The 23883-nt window shown below is 40.9% G+C and overlaps 1 protein-coding gene across 1 annotated transcript in view; it reads right to left on the minus strand.

The window, feature by feature from the left end:
• Positions 1–216: 216 nt before the first annotated feature.
• xylt1 (xylosyltransferase I) overlaps positions 217–23883 on the minus strand; it is a 118051-nt gene continuing 94384 nt past the window's right edge. The window contains exons 6-11 of the mRNA XM_022676094.2: positions 23187–23403; positions 22152–22328; positions 16646–16911; positions 13386–13581; positions 7065–7398; positions 217–2870 (exon numbers count right to left, since the gene is read on the minus strand). Of these exons, the coding sequence (XP_022531815.2) occupies positions 2548–2870; positions 7065–7398; positions 13386–13581; positions 16646–16911; positions 22152–22328; positions 23187–23403 (1513 nt within the window). The 3' untranslated portion in view covers positions 217–2547. The remainder of the gene's footprint in view (positions 2871–7064; positions 7399–13385; positions 13582–16645; positions 16912–22151; positions 22329–23186; positions 23404–23883) is intronic.

Consider the following 23883-nt stretch of genomic DNA (forward strand, 5'->3'; position numbering starts at 1 on the left):
TAAAATAAAAAAAAGGAAATCAACATCAACGTTTTTTTCAGGGCTTTTTCTTCTAGGTCTGCATTAAAGCTTTAGAGATGATGTCCAGAAGTTTTTTTTTTTTTTTCCAATGGCCTCCAGCTCAGATACACAACCAGTACTGACCTCCACACTACTGAACCTAATGATCTGGCGCCAGAAAAAAAAAAAAAAAAGCAAAATAATGAGGATCAGCGATCCTCAGATCAGCAGAAGAACAACACAATACAATACTTTCAGAGTCTTCCAAGCATCAAGTACATCAAGATGAACCTCAGGGAAGGTGAAGGTGAAGGAATGTAATATAAGAATCGAGCGTGTTTGTCTTTATTTCTCTTTATTTCTCATTTTTGTAAAGTTTTATAGAGTTCTACGTTCGGGGTGATTTGGCCTTTGTAAATAAAGGCAGCTTGCTTACAAAAAAAGGTATTGATCGAGCTGCAAAAACAGCATATAGACATTAGTCATTGACTAAAAAAATACCCATTTCATTTATATAAACACATGAATAAATAGCCAGCTCAGTCCCCCTCACCCTAACACAGTAAATCTTCCACTTCAGGGGGAAAAAAATAAAATAACAGAATAATATATATATTTTTTAAATTTATTGATATTTTTTTGATCATTATTTTTTTTAATCCCCCCCTCTGTGTGCCAGCACAGCTGACACCTTCCGTTTCAAGTCAGGCAGCCTGCAGGCGACAGCATGTCGTACAGGCAGGCAGAGTTCAGAAAGCTGATAGAGAGAAAGAGAGAGAAAAGAGAGAGAGAGAGAGAGTGAAAGAGAGAAAAAAAAGAGAGAGAGAAAGAGAGAGAGAGGCAGCCCGGCAGGTCAAAGAAGCGTCTCTCGCTCTGTCTTGCACTGGTGGAAATGTGGGAGTGTGGCCTTGTTCAACTCTACTTGGCAATACATCCAACATTCACATATATATATATATGTAGGCGAGCCCATGAAGCACTGCTTCAGTGTATTACCGAGCAGTAACTCATGGGCTAATCAGTAGAGTCAGAAGAGAAATTCCACCAAATATCCCCCCAAAAAATCCCAATCTTCCAAAAAAGATCCTGCGTAATTGATTTAGTTCAATTCAGAGTGGGTTAGGTGTGAAATTGTGGTTCATTTTGAAGAAATATATAAAAAAAACAGATTTGTTTATTATACTGGTTGTGAATGGAACAAGGCTTCAGGACATTCAGTGATATATGTGGTGTATGTGATCCAGTGATCCTACCACCACCATGTGTTTTATACAGTATGTAATGTCAATAAAGGTAAAATTAACGTAAATATAAACAATTATGCTTTTTGTTAGGGACTCTCTGTATTTAAAAAATGCCCTGCATGTGTGTACACCTATTGGGATATACATATTTTTCTCAGGGAAACTCTAAGCTTAAATACTGGCCAATCACACAGGGGTGTGCCATGTTGTATCATACGCAATAATATGACCAAATATTTTTGAATATTGTGATTATGATATTACACCCTGAAATACCCTAATTATCACATCTGGGTACTACTTTTTTTTTTAGCTGTTTTTAGTAAAATGCAAAAGTAAAATGCATTATATATCTACTAGAGACTAGAGATTATATCTGTCTAGCATCATTTATCTTACTTTTCCCATGAGTAATTATATAACCTGTACAACTGTAATTAATCTGTAATAAGGTGTACTTAACTAGTAGTTCACTAGTAATTACACTGTTATTACATGGATTGTTAATGTGTAATTATTAGTTATTATATTAGAGACAATTATCATTAATCTAAGCTTCAAAGGTTCAACTTAAAAATGTACTTTGATCAGTTGTGGCCAAAATAAATTAGACTTAACGGAATTGACACTTTTTTGAGGTTTTGATCCATTCACCACCAGTGTGATCAATTCTCACTGTGATCATTCATCATTTCACACCAATCCCTCTCTGAATTACCTTTTTTTATCTCAGCTACTTATTCAGCTAATTATACGCAGATATCTCAGATATTTGAGTGGAATTTCCCCTCCCTCTGTTATTTTAGTGTGTTTTTGTTATTATTTTGCATCGTAAAAGACACAAAAAGCTTGCTGCAGAAGCTCCGCCTTTTGGTCACACCACCAACGTTTAGGTCCGTTCTGTGCTTTTCAAAGACCTTTTTTTTTTAAATATGATTTCTGATTTTTGATTTCGAGCGTCCAGCAGCGAAGGCATCTCGTTCTCGTCCGTTTAAGGTTCAGTCACAGTTATTTCAGTTTTCAAACCTAAAATAAATAAGAGGAGAAAAGCTGGACAGCACTCACAGCACTACAGGTACAGCGCCCGCAGCGAGAATCCCGGCGTAAAGTTCTCGGCGCGCGAGCTCTCGCGCCCCCGCTGGGCGGATGGCGCCGTGTCCGAGAGCCGAGGAGGGCGATCACACTCAGATTGGTATGAGTGACGGTATAAAACCACAGAGAAATAAAATAAATAAGAACAGTAAGATGAACTAACAGCACAATCAGGTGTGGCAGGTCTCAGCGGGAGCCGCGGCGGCTGCTGCTACCTGATCCTGCCGTTGGCTCTGGGCGAGCCCAGCTGAGATTTAGGGTCCGGGCTGAGGGAGCTCCAGGACGTCTCCCGGCACGTCTGCATGACGGGGCAGCCACTGGGGGCCGTGGAGCACACGTCCACCGCCGACCACACGTCCCCCACCAGCCCGTCCACCCAGCGCTCCAGCTTGGCGCCGGTCAGCCCGGCGTTGTGCTCGGCCGCCTCCACCTCGCCCAGGTGCACCGGGATGTTCAGGATGGGGTTGAGCCCGTGGAAGCTCTGCTCCATGTAGCTGTTCTTAGCCGGACCGTTGTGCATCTTCAAGGCGTCCTCTGTGAAATTAAAACAAACAGATATAAAAAATCTTCATATTAAACACTGGAAAAAAATATGTTTCTTTCCACACACACTGGGTAAAAGATGCACTGGACTTCATGAAACTGGAAAGAAAAAAGAACCATACAATAAAAGGATCTATAGCAAATTATCATAAAGCATGAGGACCCTTTTTAAAACATCTAGATGATTTAGAGCTTCCAAATTCCAGCTAGTTATAATTAAAGTGACTTGTTTTAAATATGTCCTGGATTGTTGATCCTGCTCCTTTCTCTCTCTCTCTCTCTCTCTCTCTCTCTCTCTCTCTTATTTAGTCCTAATGTATATTCGTATCTTCGTATATTCGTTCAATAAACAGAATAAAGAATATAATATCACTGCTGTTCCCTTAATAAAAAATGAGCTGCTGGTGTATCTTCTCATCTGTCTCTGCTGAGACGCACAAAAGCGCCGCGCTGTTAAGATATGAACGCACCAAAGTCAGAGCTCACCTGCCTCTTAAACAGAATAGCAACTGGAGCACACTGATTGGTTTATTTCATGTTACGCCCCCCCCCCCCAAAAAAAAAAACACACACCCATGATTAATTAAGAGAACTAGTTCATGTCTTTTGCACGTTCTGAGCTGCACAAAGTGTTTTTTTGCACCCTCACGATACCAAAGACACACCAACACTCCCTAAATCCAGCTGTGCAATACACAATTGACTAGTGTGCTATAGATCCATAAAATACAGACTGTTGTAGAGAAAGAAAAGCTGCAAAAAGAGGCGCAAACCAGGCTAATTTCAACCCCCCAAAACTGTTACATCACAGTTTTGACTCTTTAAGGAAGTAGAAAAAGCATTTGAGTCTAAACACAATGTTCACTTTAGGAAAATAAAGAACGAAAGGCTAAAAAAGGCAAAAAAAAAGGCTTTTTTAAAAACATTGTTCTTAATTCTGAGGTAAAAAGTTTAAGGGAATTGTGCATCAATCTGTTACACACAACTAGAAACCCAGACTTTAGTAAAAGTACAAGTGCTCCACTAAAAAGATGAATTATTTCTGAACTGTAACATCTCTCCCTTTCTGTGCTTTATATTTTTCCTTTTGTTCTTCGCTCTGATCAGATCAACACAGCACTTAGCATGGTTTTTGATATTGTATTCAGAACCCTGGGATTCAGGGTTTTGATATGGGCTGTGGTTATTTGTGATTTAGTCTCAGGAGATCAGTTTAAAAACGATGACGCTGCTGTGAAAGGTGTGATCATTTGTTCCTCAGATGTAACGATAAACACTCAGATCTGATTGGTTGGTTCGTTGGTTTCCCGTCTCTCTGGTTGCCGCTGATACCTGGCTTGTGGAAAGTGGTGCTGGGAGGTCACCCTCGCTCTGGCTCTCGGAGGCTTTGCGCGGGGCTTTGTGCTGGTTCTGCTCCATCAGCTAAATATAGGCTCGTGTGTGAGGAGTACACAACACCCAGGTCACCTTACAGCCGAATACATTTACACTGCAATCAGCGCACTTCTGAATAAACCTGCAATTATCATCTGCACTGCAACACTGCAGTCAATTAGAGATAACCTCCAACTGGAGCACACTCACGCAGGAGTAAACTCACGCTGTTATAAACTGCCACTGCTATTCATTTAACCAGATAAATCCATTAATTAGATAAAAAATAAAAAAAATTATGAGTTTCTTTGATTTTACCAAATTGAAAACCTCTGAAATATAATCAAAAGAAAGGTAAATGATCTTAACCATCAAACCAAACTGAGAGTGGCATAATGTTATCTAAAAAAAGCAGTGTGTAAGACTGGTGGAGGAGAACATGATGCCAAGATGCATGAAAACTGTGATTTAAAAAAAAAGCCATGTCTCATTTTCTGCAAAAAAATGCTCTAAATGACAGTATTTTTATTTGGAATTTAGTTTATAGAATTTAGTTTATAGAATAAAACAACAAAATTCATTTTTTTACTAAAACCTATACCTATAAATAGCATAATTCAGAAACTAATTTCTTCTAATTTTTTTCCAAAGCTGTATATTTGCTTCAAACTGCTATAAATTCACTTTAAAATATAATATTTATCATTTTATCATCGTGATTTATTTACTAATGTCACACCTGACACCAAAGGCACACATGTCTCTCCTGCACTTAGCACTACGATACCCAGAATGCACATCATTCTCAGGTCAAACACCCACATAATCACCTGCACTGCACATGGCACTGCCATGTTATTGATTACCAGGATATTGATTTCACCTGAGACCATCTGTATATATACACCTTCAGCACACGCACACACATGGCTGAGTATTGATCAGTTTATCCAGCTTTACAACACATTATCTTCCTTGCCCTTGATCATCTTATTGTTACGACCTTTATTTCAGTTTTTTTAATTCTGATTTTTATCATTTTATCATCATGATTTATTAACATTTATATGTCACGCCTGATGCCAAATGCGCACCCGTCTCTTCTGTACTTAGCACTACAATACCCAGAATGCACATCACTCTCACATCACACATTTACATTATCACCTAACACTGCACATGGCACCTCCAGGGGGCAAGTCACCAGGATATTGATTTCACCTGTGACCATCTGTATATGTGTTTGGACTGCTTCCCGTTTTATGGTATTTGTACCTGTTATTTATCAGTTAAGGCAGTTAATACTTTGTGAGTGAGGCCTATGATGAGCGTAACGTTTAGTAGAAGTAAAGGAGTGGATAAATAAATAAAAGGATAATAATAATGTGGATGTTGAGGAGCTGTAATGTGAGTGGAGCTGTGATGGCAGGGTGCTGTGTGCAGTGTGGGTGAACATGGCTGGTAAACTGGGGATGAATCACTGTGCTGGCGGTGTATATGATTAATGCGGCTGGCAGACGCCGCGTCCTCCTGCTCATCCTGCCTCTGCACCCGCAGCTAATTAAAGTTTATGGACTGCCTTTACGCAGAGCTGGAGGGCGGTGTGGGCATCAGCTGCCCTCACACAGGGCACCCGGAGCCGGGCGTTCTGCACGGTCAGTGAGGACAGGTGGATGTGAAAAGAACAGAGGAAGATGATGATTACCAGCGTTTTACATCATGTGACCTTCCACCTCCACTCCTTTACTAGATCATTATCTCTCACCCAAACGTTTCCAGCTAAAAAACTGCTTTATTTAACTTGCATCAAGTTGGATAGACTTGGTTGTGTAATTCTACTTTTTATTTTTTTTTTTACTAGAAATTTAGCTTTACGATAGCTTTATAGATAGTTTATTCCAAAATGTTGCAAAGTTTCAGCGTTCTGTGTTATAGCAGCTTCACACTGCTATAGATACAGATATATACGAGCTGGAACACAGAATATTCTCACTATATATTTACTTTCTTGCTCCCATGCCAGATAGCTCTGACCAATCAGAGGAGATAATGTGCTCAAGTGGTTTATTGGTGCCCATTTTGGTGCGTTTACCCCACGTTGGCTTTATCTCCCCTTAAACATACAAGTATATATTAGTATTTTAATTGACACTACTAATATGAATATAAATGCATTTTACATTTCTTACATTCATTCTTTTATTTATATTTAATTATACCACAGTACGTTCTGACCCTGCAATTTGATTGGCTGAGAGGCGTTTTATGAGTGACATTATCAGCTGGTAATGCACTATAACCAAAGCTCTCCATGTATTACTCCACCACCTACAGGTAACCTAGCAACGATGCAGCGCTTACAAGCCAAACAGCACAGCTACAAACAGAGCAGCAATGGAACTATTTAAACTGGTGGAGTGTTTATAACCAAACAGGTTGTATTTTTTAATAAACAGTAATGAAATGTGATTGGAACTTTGGTATAATCACAATAATACACTTTAGATTCATGCTATAATATTACACGTTATAGCTCTCCCTCTCGTATATTATTGCTTAAATATTCACTATAAAAACTTGTGTTTTAAGAAGAACAAGTGCGATTAATCACAGTTAATCACAGAATATTGTTTTTTTTGTGATTAATTAGATTACATGTTTTAATCAGTTGACACTGTTAATTAATAGATATTTAGCTGAATGTCAGTTGAATGTTAGTTGAGCGTTTTTGAGGGCTCTATAATGCTTCATTTAAGTAAAGTGATCCCATAATTATTAAGTATTAATCACTGTATGTGTATGAGGTATTACCTTGGCGGATAGGCAGGTGTTTGTGGTGGGTGAGGGGGGTGATGAGGAAGCGCGTCTCAGCCACGGGGCTCCAGTGGTGCAGCACCCGGACCGTCCACGTGCCGGGCCGCAGCGGCAGGTTCAGCGGGGGGCGGTAGTGGGTAAACTCGGCGCTGGCGTCGATCAGGATGTCGTAGGTGGCGGCGATGACGTTGGTGGGGTCGATCCAGACCACCGTCACCGTCACGTTCGGACCTTTACCCCACTTCTGCATCCCGACCGGCTCGTCCATCGGACCCATCAGATTCCCAAAGTTCCGGAAGATCCTCTCTTTAGCGTCCCAGTCCGTCCCGATCTGACGCAAGCAGAGGAAAGAAGAGAGGAAGAGAAAGAAAGCATGAACATCAGAGGCAGACGGAGGAGACGGCGTGAAGACCCCTGCTGATCAGAGTCCCCCGAATGATCTGACTCTTCTTTTGTTATCTGCAACTTTCAGCTTTTGATATCATATAACACACTTCCCACTGAACGAGAAACATGCTACCTAAAACTGGATTTTTCTAAACAATACTCAACTATTTTGAGTTCGTTGAACATTTCTGAGCACATATACTGTACTATTCAAACTGAGATCTTTGAGTTGAACCAACTTATAATAAGTTATAATAAGTTTAGTCTGTTGCCATTAACAGCTTCTTTTCTATTGGCTTCTGTCACAATCTATTTGCATACTGGGTGTGTCCAAGAGATTCTGACTAACACTCACCATCAGTGTGTAGTGATTCCCCCTGGGCTACCTTAGAAATAAATCAACTTCCCCTTTAGTTCCTCATTACTTAACCTTTTTAAGGCAACCGGTATCAACTTATCTGGGCTTTAACAGTGTTAAAATATAAAAGTAAAAGTAATGTAAGGGGAAAAATAAAAAAAAATAAAGCCATTAAGAACAAAAGCTTAGGCCACGCCCACAGAGTCCTATAGTGCACTACACAGACCCCTCCTCAAAATACATTTTTCTAAAAGTCATAATGACTATAATGTTCCAGTATATTAAAATGTTAATATTGATTATATAATTTGGGATTTTGCACTAGGCTAGTGTTTCAGCTGCATATATGCTGATTGTAAATGAATGTATTTTACATACAGAAGAATGTAAATATATTAAAGACGCTAAGTTGGACTGGAGTTTGTCTGGAGCTCTCTTGAGTCTCTGCACAGATCACCTTCATACTAGACTACATACGTAAGCTATGTTATTGCTGGAGTGTGTGTGTGTGTGGAAGGGGGTGGGCGTGTGCAGTAGTGATGGATCACAGTGTAAACCAATAGGGTGTCGGAATGGTATATTTAGTATGTTTTGACTTTCTACTTATCTGGATGGAGAGATTTATCTGGATAGGGGTTTTATTGAACGATAAAAAAAAAAGCCGGAATGAAAACGAGTTGAAATGAAATAGGAGTAACGAGTCTGTTTTTATTAAAATGTAAGGAGTAGAAAATTCAGATAATTGTGTGAAAATATAAAGGGGAAGAAGTAAAAAGTTTGATAAATAATAATGACTCCAGTAGCTGTTTTCCAACATCGCCACAGTTTTCCAAGCCTACATTTTTCCAGGGAGGGTTTGTTTTCTTATTTCCCATCACTTCTATTCTTATTTACTGTACTGTTCTATGCTATACACCCAGTTATGAATCACTCAGTGTGGGTGTGTTCTGACATCGCAATATTAAATTACCAACAATAGGAACAGTAAACTAATTTACTTATTAAATGTGAGTTGTTTTGAACTTGAATTTGTTTTGTCAGTGAAGACCTCAATCAGACATGTAACATAACAAAGCTGCGGTCATTCATGATATCCCTGGAGTCCCTGGAGCAGAAGTTTGAAAGCCTTGTTCAAGAGACAGTGGCAGCTTAGCGGATATACGGGTATATACACATAAGGATCCGTGATAAATCCATTGTGGTTTACTACTTTATTTCTCAGTTTTCTGAAGTATAATCCAGTGTCTGAGGAGAGCTCTGTGTCGTCTCTGAGTTTCCCCATGGCTGTGTTAATCAGAGCCTCATATCAAAGCTCAGAGCCTCATATCAAAGCATGGGCTTATAAGCAATGATTTGAATCACTGAATCGAATTTGCGCTCTATTCGTGAACCGATTCATTAACTAAGTCGGCTCTTCACCTAACCCTTTGTGTCGTTTTCTCGAAGTATCCAAACAGCACACATATTACATAATAATATTTAATAAATAACATTTCTTTCAGCTTTTAAATGCCTTATTTTCCAGTTTTCTTTCTTTCTTCTTTTCAGCGATCGAGTCAATCAAAACACTAAACAAGAACAATGACTTGAGGGGTTCTCCTCTTAGAAAGCTCGCAATTTATATTATGTTCGTACTTTTCTGGATTTTTCTTTTATCATTACTAAAAAACTATTAATTTTTAGATTTCATGTTTGATCTTTTATTATTTGATTAATTTCTGATGTTTTAGGTTTTTGCTGTGATATCACTATAGTAAAGGTATTGAGATATTTAGGCAGATTTTGTATAAAAAGTCATAATTTTGGGGACAACACCAATTAGCAAATGGGTATCAAACACACAACCTTTTTTAGTGACTTTAGACATTAGATTTCTAGCCTCGGATAAATGTGGGTAGGACACTTAGGCCTTAGCAGCTTAGAGTAGTTGGGCATCAAAACTAGAACATTCTGTATAGACCTAATACAGCTTGAGCACAGCTTCAGTCAATAACCCATCAGTGTCAGCTTAATGGAAGTGGGCATCAAACCTACAACCCTCTCTTGTGACTTAAGGAAGCTGTGACCAAAGTGTAGGGTCAGGCATTGGTGCCATAGGACTAGAAGGTTAAAGCTGGGGTCTGAGCCCAACAGTGACAGCTTACCAGACATGGGTATCGAACCCACAACCTTTTCTAGTGACCTTAGAAACATAAGAATGCTCAGAGCACAGGGTCAGTCGTGCAATGGCATCCATGGAGCCCCAACCCACAGTCTTGGCCATTCTAAGACACTCTGTCTAACTGAGGTTGAGGTTATGTTGGTGTTGTCTGGTGCATAAGATCTGATTCATCTGAATAAAACCAGCCCACCACACCTGGGTGTCATTACCCACAAGCCCCGGAGAAGCCAGGGCGCTCTTCAGAGCCAGCCTCAGGGCACTGCCATGACGCTGTAAACCACTTAACTTCATCTGGTGCCCAGACCCCCTCTCAGACCCCCTCTTAGAGTGAACCATCAAACCTCCTTCCCTCTCAAACACCGTGTTTCCTCTGGAGGCGCTGGCTCGGCCGGAGAACCGAGGGGCACAGGGGGGAGGGGTTAAGGAGAGAGGGAGGGATGTTGTCTTGCATAGGAGAAAGAGAGTAAGAGAGAGAGAGAAAGAGAAAAAGAGAGAGAGAGAAAGAGAGTCGCCTCGGGGTTCTGGCACTAGATAACTCCCGGCCTCCTACCCACCTCCCCCGCTGCCGCAAATACACACACACTGAATCTAGAACTGGGCACCAGGTTTGACGCCGGTTTGATGCGGTTTGGTTCAGTTTGAGCTGTTCCTGATCAGTGCCATGTGTTCTGGGTTTATAGGAAATTCTGAAAATGCAATATCCTGTTGAGTAAACTGAGCACCTGGCGTTTACTGATCAACCAAAAGTGGGTTTGAGGATCGATTATATAGAAGATAGGAACCCGTGAAAGGATTTGATCTTGACGTTTTTGAGTTACTTTGATAAGAACCAGATTGTGGTGGCTTGATGACTCAAATGATGGGGTCAAAGCATCTCCAAATCAACAAGCAGATCTTGTGGTGTATTTCCCAGAATACAGTGGAAATACCTACTAAAAAAAAATATTCAAGGACAATCAATAAACTGAAAAACCGATAAACCGATAGGGACATGGAAGCCAAAGGCTTATTGATGCTCATAGAGGCCACTCCTCTAAACTTATTTACAGGACTTGAAGGATACCACAAGACACCTTCAGAGGTCTAGAAGATTCCATGACTTAATAGGTCAGAGGGAACTACACAATATTTCCTGTATGGTTTTAATCTTAAATTTTTAATATTGCTTTAAAATATGCCAGACAAATATATCCATTTTGTCCCAATACTGATATTTTTGCTTGAAAGAATATTTGTTTATGTTTTGAGTTGGACTGAACAGCTTTGGAGGTGAACTGTTCTTTTACATCTTTAAAGTGGGATTGCACAGCTTTAGTTATGAACTGTTCTTTTACATTTTTAAAGTCTGATTGCACATCTTTGGATGTAAACTGTTCTTTTACACTTTTAGCTTTGGGTATGAACTGTTCGTTTACATCTTTAAAGTCTGATTGCATATCTTTGGATGTGAACTGTTCTTGTACATATTTAAAATGTGACTGCCCAGCTCTGGATTTGAACTGTTCTTTTACATTTTTAAAGTGTAATTGCACATCTTTGGATGTGAACTGTTTTTAATCTAAATAAAGATTAAAAACAGTTAAACCACGCAGCTTTTGATGTAGACAGTTTTTAATCATCACAACTGCAGCCTACATGCCTGGTTGTGAACTCTTCTTCCACATCTCAGCTCTTCAATTGGATCTGGACATTGAACACATCAAAGCCAATCAATTATGTCATTGATTGGCTTTGATGTGTTACAACCAACCAAGAACTTGGATTCAAGGTCTAGATATAAAATTCGGATCCTTCTAGATCCTTTGGATCTCTATTAGAGATCTCACAGAGAAAATGCATGATCAGATTGAGTACTTAGGAACTGAAATGTGCGCCGTCAAGATGATCACTGTTGTGGAAACTGATCTTCCTCCTCCCACCCACAGCTTCCCATTAGCCTGAGTCTTTGTACCTGTGTATCCTTCCAGGTATGGAACATCCCTGAGCTGCGAGGAGGCTGTTAGCGGTCCCTGTTATTCCTGAGTCTCCGTAAGTGTTATTCCACAACACAGCATGCGCTCCCCACCACCCCCCTCCCCCGCCCCCCCCCCTCGTCTCGCAGCAGATAAACCTGGCGCAGCAAAGCGTGCAGTCATTATTTTATCCTCCCCGAACTCCGGGCAGACAAATCACTGATTACGCCAAAGGGCAAGATGACAGGTATGGCGCTGGCTGACAGCTAAATCAATAAAGAATGTCTGAATTATTGGTTGTTTAACGGAGGATGTCAGGCAGAATGTGCAGCAGACTAAGATTACCAATAATATTCGGAGGTCAATTCCCCGTATATATATATACACACACACACACACACCGCCAGAACACTTTTACTGCTCCGGCCAACAACAAAGCGAGCATTGTTCTCCCACTTTGTTTTTTCTTTTTTTTTTTCTTTTTTAATCAACAGAACCACAGCGTTTTTACAACACCCACTTCTTCAACGTCCAGCGGCACAGCATAAATGAGCTGGACCGGCACCGCCTGACTCGCGTGTGATTCTGTTCGGAGTGTGTTATCACTGTTGTGAAGATGTGATAATAAAAAAACAAGAATGCACAACGGCAGCCAATGAGGCGACTCCGTACATCGAACATGAATCACTGCAGGCGGAGGGAGGAGCTGCGGGACTCTGATCTGAACGTTCCTCTCACTGTTGAGCAAAAGTGCAACATTTGTGGCACTTTTCCACTGTAAACCCTTATGTTGTTTGAACTCAAATGATTTAAGTCTGTTTTATATAAAATTGGATTGGAGATTTCTAAACAATAAAACTCAACTATTTTGAGTTAGTTGAACTGAATTTGTGGGCACATATACTGTACTATTCAAACTGAGCTCTTGAACTGAGAGTTGAAACAACTTATGATAACTGAGTTTAGTCTGCCTTTAGTTTTGCCTTTAACAGCTTCTTTTCCATTGGCTCCTGTCACAATCTATTTGCATACTGGGTGTGTCCAACAGTTTCTGACTGACGCTCACCATCAGTGTGTAGTGATTCCCCCCCTGGGCTACTTTTAGAAATAAATCAAGTTTCCCTTAATGTTTTAATTTATGCTAACTCAAGTTTTCATTTCCCATTACTTAAAAAAAATTGAGGTAACCTGCTGCCTTAAAAGTTAAGTAAACTCAACTTATCTGGTCTTACAGTATAACAAAAATAAAAAAGTTAAATCAACTTCCCCTTTAGTTGTAGTAACTTCATGTTCTAAGTTACGCTAACTTAAGTTTTTATTACACATTACTTAACTTTATTAAGGCAACCGGTTTGCTCAATTTTTTTTTTAAGTAAATTCAACTTATCCGGTCTTTCAGGCTCTGAAAGTTTGAGGACTTTAGGTCTCCTGTCCTTCATGCAAACCTTAATTTTTCTTACCTCTGCTAACTGCAGCCTGTTGAAGGTGTTGGGCGGATTGGTGAATTTGAAGAACTTCTTGGGCATGACCCAGGTCTCCAGGGTCTCCAGCTTACTGGTGGCCAGATTGGTGGCGTGATGCCTCACCAGGTATCCCTGGAACTCGTCAGACAGGAAGTAAAGATGGACAGACACAGGATGTCCCATGGCAAAGTACCTATGAAGAGACAAATGACAGTTTTTTTTTTTTTTACAATATTCACAGTGTTTTTGTTGCATGGTTAAAAGAGGTTTTGGGCAGGAGTTTGGGGTTCAGCTTTGCTGGGATGTGTGAATCTAATACAGGAAAAAAGGGAAAGAGAAAGAAAGAAGTTTGACATGTAGGAAGAGAGGAAGTGAGGGTTAATATAGGGCTTAGTGGGTGGAGTAAAGGGCGTGGATCATTCTAATTCTCCCAAAATTAAGTTATATTCATAACACCAACTTGTTAAGCATGGTCATTTCATGTTTTTTTTTTTTTTATGTTCTAAGCCACATAATTTTGGCGAGGATTGCTGATGATTGCGAGGAGTTTTACAGAAAAAATCTGGTGTGAAATGGACTTGGGGGTGTAGTGAAACATCGATATTTAAAAATAGTGATTTCTTTGCATAGGTAATGCTATTTTCTTTAGCGCTAGCATTGTGAGCCTGTTGAGAGCATTGGCTAAAAGCGCTGTATTTGAGAATGCTGGGGGCGAATGAAGGTGGGCTATTGGATAAAAAAAAGTTTGTACTCATTATTATGTTTCACTACAACTCAAGACCATTTCACACTGGAGTTCTCCGTTTAATTAATTATCACTGATGGAAACTAATCTTGACGGAGACCGAGAAGCCTTCGGGGGCTCTTAGAACCATTGGTTCCAATGGTTAACTACAACTATTTAACTACAAGTAAATGATGTGGGGTTGGTTGGTTGATGCTGCAGTTGATCTGCAGGTTTAGGTTCAGCAACAGTATGTGCTGAAAGAATGAGGTCAGCTGACTGAAAACCTGAATATACTGAATATAGACCAGCTTATTCCTGAATCAATGGATTTATTTTTTCTTCCCTGATGAACATGGAGCATATTCCAAGATAAGACAATGTCAGAATTTATGGTGCTGGAATTGTGAAAGAGTTCAGGGTTCAGGGAGCATGAGATCATCATTTATCATTTTCACACATGGATTGAGAGAGAGTTCACCACAGAGTCCAGATCTTAACCTCATTGAGAATCTTTGGGATGTGCTGGATGGAGAAGGGCTGCTTTGTGCAGTGGTCAGACTCTACCATCATCAATGCTAAAGGCGGTCCAACCAAATATTAGAGTGTCTAGGCAGAGAGGGAGTGTATTTTAAGTATAAGTAGTGGAAAAAAGACTATTTTTAAATCATTTAATGTGAGATGAGCTGCAGTTTGGGGTTTAGAGAAGGTCTGGGAGAATCTTCACCAGATTAACTGGTTCTTTCAGAACATCACTGCCTTAGAAACATTTATAAAGTCACTGTGATGCTGTCGTTTCTGTGATAGCGAGTTTTGTCACAGCAGTGACGGCGAACCGCTGAGCCCAGCAGGAGGACAGACTGATTCAATGGCAGGCGAATAAAGAGGAGGAGGAGGAGGAGGAGGAGCAGCAGGAGGTGCAGAAAGCAGCGAGTCAAAAGCCCCACCCAGGGGCTCATCAGTATTCCAGCAGGGGCTGGAGGAGCTCCACGGCCCCCCTGACAAGCAGAACAGCAAATATTTACAGCGGCCCGGCCCTCAGGGAGGCGTCCAGCACGCGGGCATTAACAGAGGCTCCATTCACGCGCCTCACCTCCCTCTCCCACCGCTGATGTCACAGTGCCCTGCCAAAAACAGACCCCTCCCTCTCTCCGCACCCCTCCACCGGCGCCCGAACACACTCCGCACCGGCAACAAGCAGCTCCTTGTGCCCTTCGACACCCCCCAACACCCATCGACACCCCCCGACAACCCCTAAACACCCCCACCTCCCCCCTTACCCACTTCCACGACCCCTCCCAGGTCTTGTTTAGAGCTCCTTCCACACACAGTACAGCCGCTGTGCTAATGGCTCTAAAATCTCAACCGGCAGATTTTTGCGGTCATTTACGTGACCGATTCGTTAATTTACAGGGCAGGCACGGATTAATTCATGTATGTAACTGGTGTATAACACACACACACACACACACAGATCCACAGACAGTAGATCTCAGTCTTCTCTCTCTCAGTTTGGATTGGGTTTTTTCCAGCCTGGGAGAAGCTGCTGAGGACGGCAGCAGTTTTTTAATACTTAGCTTATTTGCTGAGCTGTTCATGGATAATTATGCTGACATTCTTCAGACACGCCTTTAAAATACAAACCCTTGTTTGTCATGTTATGTAACGTTATATAGTAAATAAATGCATCCCTTGCTGTCCAGCCTTATCAGTTTGATTGAATTCATGAATTCACAGGGCCCTATTTTATTGATCGTTTTAGAGCCTCGGTCAATAATTGCAAAGGAAATATATGAATGTTATCTGTTCCTAAAGGTCGTTACAGCTGGACAGTAGATTTTAATTCTTTTAAAACTTAAAGGAGAACTCTGGTGTAAAATGGACTTTTGCTGTAGTAAAACATGATACAAATTTGAATAGCACACCTCCGTTCTCCCACAGCATTCTGAGATTCAGAAATCTTAACAGTTTGTCCAAACACCCTTCAGACTGGGTGACACGGGGCATAATTTACCCTGATAAATAGATTTTTTCACCGTTATCCAGCTCAAAGAAGCTCCTCACCTCCTTGCCAGAATCTGGAGAGCCCTGACAAAGTGCACCACAAGCTTATTAAAAACTAGTGTTTACATCCCATTACGCTAACTTCAGCTCCGAGCGCCGCCATCACTGTACTGATAATGACATATATATGCATAGCCGCATAGCCAGGTATCAGCCGGCGCCAGGAGGCAGGCTATGCGGCAGGCTACGCTCAAAGGCTACTTTGAGGTGGATAACGGTGTAAAAAGCGATTTATTTTACCCTTGTTGCCCAGTCTGAAGGCTGTGGACAAACTTAAAAAATCTCAGAACGCTGTGGGAGAACGGAGGTGTGCTATTCATCAAATGTAAGAACTTTTTATCACGTTTTACTACAACAAAAGTCCATTTTACACCGGTGTTCTCCTTTAAGAGTTCGATTGTACAGGCCTGGATGTGGGCTGTTCTTTTAGATGTGGAGAGTTAGACTGTATAGATCTGGTCGCACTGACCTGCAGTGGTTGTCGCTGGAGTCTCCCTGCAGGGAGCTGGTGGCGCGGGTGAGGCCGAGGCGGGCGAAGGCGTGGAGGTGTGTGAGCAGGGTGTCGCTCAGGCTGTGGACGCCGTCCGCCTCGTCGTAAAGGTTCTCCCAGTACGAGCTGAGAGCCGGCGTTCCCTGAGGGAGGCTGCCGAACAGGAAGGAGTCCAGCTGGTTGACGATCTCCTGGTTGACGCTGGCCTCAAACTTCCGGGCGAAGAACGTGGGCCTGGTGGTTTGCTGCAGGAGATAGAGGAAGAGGAGGAGGATGAAGAGATGCTGACAGACAAGCAGTTTACTGAGAAGGAAAGTATGTATATTAACTTCTTGTTTCATTGTTTTGGCAAAAGTTGTTAATTGCAATTCATGCCAATAAAGCTATTTTAAATTGAAAAAAAAAAATGAGAGAGAGAGCAAGAGAGAGAAAAAGAGAGAGAGCGAGAGATAATAAGGTGATTTAGAGCGGCGGCGTGTTCAGGAAGTTCTCTCAGTCGAGGCTCCGGGAGCAGAGCGGCTTGTGAACAAACTGAATCTGCCACAACGCATTTCAGGCCTCCGTCGCTCGGCCCTTTGTCCGCTCTCTTTTCACGGGCCGTCGCCAAAAACTGAGCATTGTCAGAGGGTAATTACTCAAAACCCTCCACTGAGCTCCGGCCTTCAGTCTTAATGGCCTGCCGACGCTCTCAGGCCCCTCCCCCACCTCTCCTCCTTTCTCCCGCTCTCTCTTTCCCAGCACAGACTGGAAATGGTTAACCCTTAGAGCAGTCTAGATTCATCACTGTCAAATTACTGCTCTATTTATACTGCTGTCTGTCCAAACGTTCGGAATCAGAGAAAACACTGGATTTACTGTTTAAATAATTGGAATCATCAATCAAAAGCTTGAAATCATGATTTAAAACCATCAAGAATTATAAGTTATAATGCTTAGTAAGTGGATTTATGCTGTTTAAAGGTATTCTGTGAAACACAGCTCTGTAAAAAAATAAGAGAGCACTTCAGTTTCTGAATCAGTTTCTCCGATTTTGCTATTTATAGGTTTATGTTTGGGAAACTGAACTCAAACCTCAAATAATGCAAAGAAAACAATAAAGTTTTAAGAGTTCAGAAATCAATATTTGGTGGAATAACCCTGGTTTTTAATCACAGTTTTTTCATGCATCTTGGCATCATGTTCTCCTCCACCAGTCTTACACACTGCTTTTGGATAACTTGATGCTGCTTTACTCCTGGTGCAAAAATTCAAGCAGTTCAGTTTGATGGTTTAATGGCTTGTGATCATCCATCTTCCTCTTGATTATATTCCAGAGGTTTTTAATTTGGTAAAATCAAAGAAAGTCATTTTTAAGTGATCTCTTAATTTACCAGTTCTGTATATTCACAATGATCATTCACAAAGTCTGCAATTAATAACCAATATTTAAGTCACCGTTACTGAAATCACTGTTGACTTTGAAAGAATAAAATATTGGAATAATGGTATCCATATTTTTAAAAGACTGGAATTTTAATAAGTCATCATTAAAAAACTCTACATTTTGAACTACCATTCAAATGTTTGTATTCACTGCTGAAAAGACTGGATACACTGTTTAAAAGATCAAATTCACTGTAAAATTTAGGGAAAATGCTATTTAAAAGACTTATCATAAAAATATTGGAATCACTGCTTCGTTGTTAGAAGAAAATTGGAATTAACAATCAAATGTTAATTGATGAGCTCACCATTTAAAAACAGATAGTGGATCGCTAAGAGATCGGGAATCAATAAAAATTATGTTTAAATTACTCGCGTCACCAATCAAAAGTTCATAATAGATTTAAATCAAAATTTTAAAGACTGCAATTTAGAATAGGTTTTCATATAAATATATAAATAGAGTTTCAGCTACATTCTGTAAAAGTGAGCTGTGTAGTGTGGGAGTGGAAGTGGCTGATTCAGGACAGAGCTGTTGCAGGATCTGATTGAATGCATTATATTTATTTGTATATGTATTATATTGAATGCAAAATATTCCAGAGTCATCAATTTTTAATTCAGATTATAATAAATCATCTGCACTTTTGATCACAGTATCATGGGGTCTGGAATGTAGATAGAAAGTTAGGAATCAGCAGATCTGCTCCGGCATGTACTTGACTTTGAGTTTGAATGAGGGAAATTACTGGGAGTGAATTCAATCAAAAATATGTTCTTAATGTTATGGCTATTTTGGAAGGCTGGGATTTCCTTTTCTCATAAGCAACTCATCCTCTACTGCTGGGCCAGCTGAAGCAGTGACACACACACACACACACACACACACACACACACACACGTGCAGACCCATTCGGAAAAGGAAGTGGTAATTAGCAGTGCAGCCGGAGGCTCCGGCCGGTACCTCGGCATGTTATTTCCTGCTGGTCTTAATGTGATTCTGACTTTAATCACGGGACCGCGGCGTCCCGGCAAACCTCATTTACAACCTGTCACTCCTCACACACCGCACCCGGCACTCGGCCCAGTGCCGGGTGGGCTCCACACCACTGCACTGGGGGGGACTGGGAGGGGGAGGCGACTTACAGTGATGATGTCATGAACTGGAACACGTATACAGTGTAACCGGGTTATGAGGAAAGCAGCTACTCTTTTCCCTCTTTTCCCTCAGCTTCTCTCTGTTGCTGTGGTGTTGCTAGGTGGTTGCTATGGTTCTGCTAGGTGGTTGCTACAGTATTCTAGGTATTTCCTATTGAGTTATTTATTAAGAAGTTGCTAGGTGGCTGCAAAGGTGTTGCTAGATGGTCGCTGTGGAATCAATTAGTTCTTAGTCTTAGTCTTTCTCTCTCTCTATCGCTGTCTCACTCTCTTTTCTTCTCTTTTCTTATAGTCTCACTATATTGTTTCCTCTATCACGCTCTTTCTCTATTTTCTCTCAGTCTCTATCCCATATTTTGTCTTCCTCTTTCTTTTCTCTCTCTGTCTCTTTCTCTCTCACTTCACCAGCAGGCTCTTATGTTTTTGTTTCCTCTATTACTCACTCTCTATCTCCCTCTGTTTCTCTCTATCTCGTTGCATCACTCTTTTTTCCTTGCTTTTCTTTCAGTATCAAATTATTGTTTCTATTCTCTCTCACTCTCTCTTTCCTCTCAGCCTCTCTTTCACATCCCCTCTCTCTTTCTTTCATCTTACTTTCACTCTCTCACTTTCTCTCTTTCATCATCTTGCTCTCCTTTTCTATTTCCCCTCAGTTCCCCTCTGTTTTCCCTTTTTCTCTCTATCTTTCGCTCTTTCTTTTACTCTCTTTCCTTTCGGTCTCTTTCTCTTGTTCTATCTGTCTCTCTCTTTCTTTCTCTTGTTCTCTCTCTTTCCCTTTCTCTCACTATTTCCTGTCAGTATCTTTCTCTTGTTCTTTCTGTCTCTCTTTCTTTCTCTCGTTTTCTCTCTCTCACTTTCTCTCACTATTTCCTGTCAGTCTTTTTCTCTTGTTCTGTCTCTTTCTCTTGTTCTGTCTCTTTCTTTCTCTCTTTCTCTTGTTCTGTCTGTCTGTCACTTTATTTTGTTCTGTCTGTCTCTCTCTTTCTTTCTCTCATTCTCTCTCTCTCCTTTTCTCTCACTATTTCCTGTCAGTCTCTTTCTCTTGTTCTGTCTCTTTCTCTCTTTCTCTTGTTCTGTCTCTTTCTTACTCTCTTTCTCTTGTTCTGTCTGTCACTTTTTTGTTCTGTCTGTCTCTCTCTTTCTTTCTCTCGTTCTCTCTCTCTCTCCCTTTCTCTCACTATTTCCTGTCAGTCTCCTTCTCTTGTTCTGTCTCTTTCTCTCTTTTACTTGTTCTGTCTCTTTCTTACTCTCTTTCTCTTGTTCTGTCTGTCTGTCACTTTCTTTTGTTCAGTCTGTCTCTCTCTTTCTTCCTCTCGTTTTCTTCTCTCTCTCACTTTCTCTCACTATTTCCTGTCAGTCTCTTTCTCTTGTTTTGTATCTTTCTCTCTCTCTTGTTCTGTCTCTTTCTTTATCTCTTTCTCTTGTTCTATCTCTTTCTTTCTCTTACTTTCCTCTCATTCCTCTTTTCTTCTATTTCTTGGAAGAGTAAGAGTAACGGGGGCAGGTCGTGGTATTTTTCTGATTGGGCGGTGGGATGATATGTAGTCCTCTACAGGGTGCTTGAAATACTTAATAAAACACTTAAAATACATGTATTATTGTTTATCACAGTGCTTTTATCTTTACTACACATCTTACAGTCTCTATAAAACACAGAACTCCTGAGATCCACACGCCTCCAGTCCTCTGAACAGCTGTGCTGCTGAATGTAAATGTTAAGGACTGCTATTGGACGGCCGATATTGAAATCATTTCGATGAAAGGCCGCCTCTGCGATTGATCCAGCGCCGGCCCCTCTGCTCTCGGCCACAGTTAATTACAGAGCGGCGTGCGGCGGTGGGCCCGAGTTAGCGCAGCTTCTCTTCTTGTTAAATCTCATTGGATTTCTAATCAGAGCCGGGATCGGCCCCGGCTGGCCGACCTGTCTCGCGCTATTAGCTGTTTGTTAGGGCCAAATTAAGCGGCAGTAAAAGGCCCGCAGCGGCACTAATGCAGCGCTGAGGGAGATCCGCCCCAGACCTGAGCTTAACACTGTTAAACCTGCTGAAGAGTCGAGCGAGACTAAATATATAAACTGATCCATCTGCTGAACTGATCCATCTGCTGAACTGATCCATATGCTGAACTGATCCACTGAACTGATCCATCTGCGGAACTGATCCACTGAACTGATCCAATGAACTGACCGCTCAACTGATCCACTAAACCGATCCACTGAACTGATCTGTTGAGCTGATACGCTGAACTGATCGCTGAACTGATCCACTATACCGATCCGCTGAACTGATCCACTATACCGATCCACTGAACTGATCTGCTGAACTGATCCATCTGCGGAACTGTTCCATCTGCTGAACTGATCCACTGAACTGATCAGCTAAACTGATCCTACAAACTGATCAGCTGAACTGATCCACTAAACCGATCCACTGAACTGATCAGCTAAACTGATCCTATGAACTGACCGCTGAACTGATCCACTAAACCGATCCACTGAACTGATCTGCTGAACTGATCCATCTGCGGAACTGTTCCATCTGCTGAAATGACCACTGAACTGATCTGCTGAACTGATCCTACAAACTGATCAGCTGATCAGCTTGAATATTTACTCCAAAAGCAGTGCGTAAGACTGGTGGAGGAGAACATGATGCCAAGATGCATGAAAACTGTGATTTAAAACCAGGTTTATTCCCCAAATAATTAATTGACTTCTAAACTCTTTCCGCCATTTCTCATTTTCTGCAAATATATGCTCTAAATGAAAATATTTTTATTTGGAATTTGGGAGAAATGTTGTTGGTAGTTTATAGAATAAAACAACACTGTTCATTTTACTTGAACATATATATCCAGAGCTGTATGTACTATAAACCCAACACAGCTGTAAGAAGCCGTCGCTCACCTGGAAGCGTGGCAGGTCGGAGGGTTTGAAGTCGTTGGGCGAGCAGCCGCACCAGTCCACGATGTGTTTATACTGGCACTTACAGCCCAGCTTCCTGTTCCAGTTGGTGATGCGCAGGTTATTGTCCACCATGCTCTCACAGTGCGGGCTGTTCTCCAGCACGGTGTGGAAAAACGACTGCACAGAGAGAGAGAGAGAGAGAGAGAGAGAGAAGTAATGACATCTGATAAAATGAAGATGGATGTCTTACAGAGAGGCCTTATCGGGAGGTCTGCTCTGTTAAACGTCTACATCAGAGAAAAAAGGAAAAAAGAGGGTGAATGAAGAAGAGCCTGGCCTTTTCCAGCCAGAAGCCGATACACAGGAACTGAATAACTGAACTGAGGAGGAACAACCAATCACAGCTCGCTCTCAGACTCAACACATCGCAATCGAAATAATACAACGTCTAATTAACATAATTGCGACATAATTTGTTTCGTAATTTTTTACATTGGAAATGAATAAATAAATGCTTAAGTCATCCAGGCTGTTATCTTGTGGTTCATTATGCTGGTAACTCTGATAGACTTCTCCTGGTGCAGTCCTGATGAGTGCCAGTTTCATCATTATAACCTTTTTGATGTTTTTTGCAGGAGTTCTTGTTTCTCATAACCTGGATTAGAACATTACTCAAATATTCACTATTCACTGTATACATGTAACTCTACCTCTTCACTACTTTACTTTAACTGATGCTCTCAAACACTTTATTAAAAGGAAATAAATCCAAGAAATTAACTCTTGATGAGTTCAGCACAGCTGTTAACTGAAAGCCTGAATTCCAGGTGACTCTACCTTATAAAACTGACTGAGAAAATCCAGCAGAGATGTGCAAAACTGTCTCTATCTAAGCAAGAGGTGCTACTTTGAAGGAACTAAAATATAAAATATAAAAATATTCTGGTTGGTTTAGCACTTTTTTGTTTAGTAAATAATTCCATATATATGTTTCTTCATAGTTTGGATGACTGATTCAGAATTGCAGTAGCTCACCTCAGCAGGCAGGAGTGTGTAGGCATAGAAGCGCTTCATGCTGGTCACGAGGTCGTCCTGCGAGTTGATGACATATTCCACAAACGCTCGGTTCAGCAGGAACCAATCAGAGCCTCCGTCCACCGAGATGCCCTCAGGAATCTTCCTGTCCCCCAGACGCCACATGTGCGTGTCACACTCGAAGAACAGCCGGTCCAGACCCTGCTTTCTGATGAAGCTGCAGAGAACATTCAGGAGTCAGGATCAATACTACAGGCCCTGTCTTACCTGTCATAATTTCACGCCTTGCACCTGCGTCGTTTAAATAGCAACAGTGCTTCAGAATATCCAAATTAAACTTTATTTTTTTATAATTTTTCAAGTCTGAATCTAATATATCTCTATATCTCTATTTAAGCTTTAAAAACCGAAAGATGGTTAAATTTTTCTCGGTCCTGTTACCAAAAATCATGTGACATTTATAAAAAAAAAAAAAACATATTTAAAAGCAAGTCCACTAATTCATTTGATTTTCTCTCAAGAAAGTATTTATTTTAAAGAAATATTTGACTACATGTTCAAATAATCAATATTTATGAAAAAAATAATCACTTTATATGCATGCACATGCACATGCACATTTTCAAGCAGACCCAAACCTGAAATTGGTCAAATTTACTAGCGTGTAATTTATTAAATAAATAAATAAATAAATTAT

Source organism: Astyanax mexicanus, chromosome 19 (assembly GCF_023375975.1).
Source record: "Astyanax mexicanus isolate ESR-SI-001 chromosome 19, AstMex3_surface, whole genome shotgun sequence".
Classification (NCBI taxonomy): Eukaryota; Metazoa; Chordata; class Actinopteri; order Characiformes; family Acestrorhamphidae; genus Astyanax; species Astyanax mexicanus.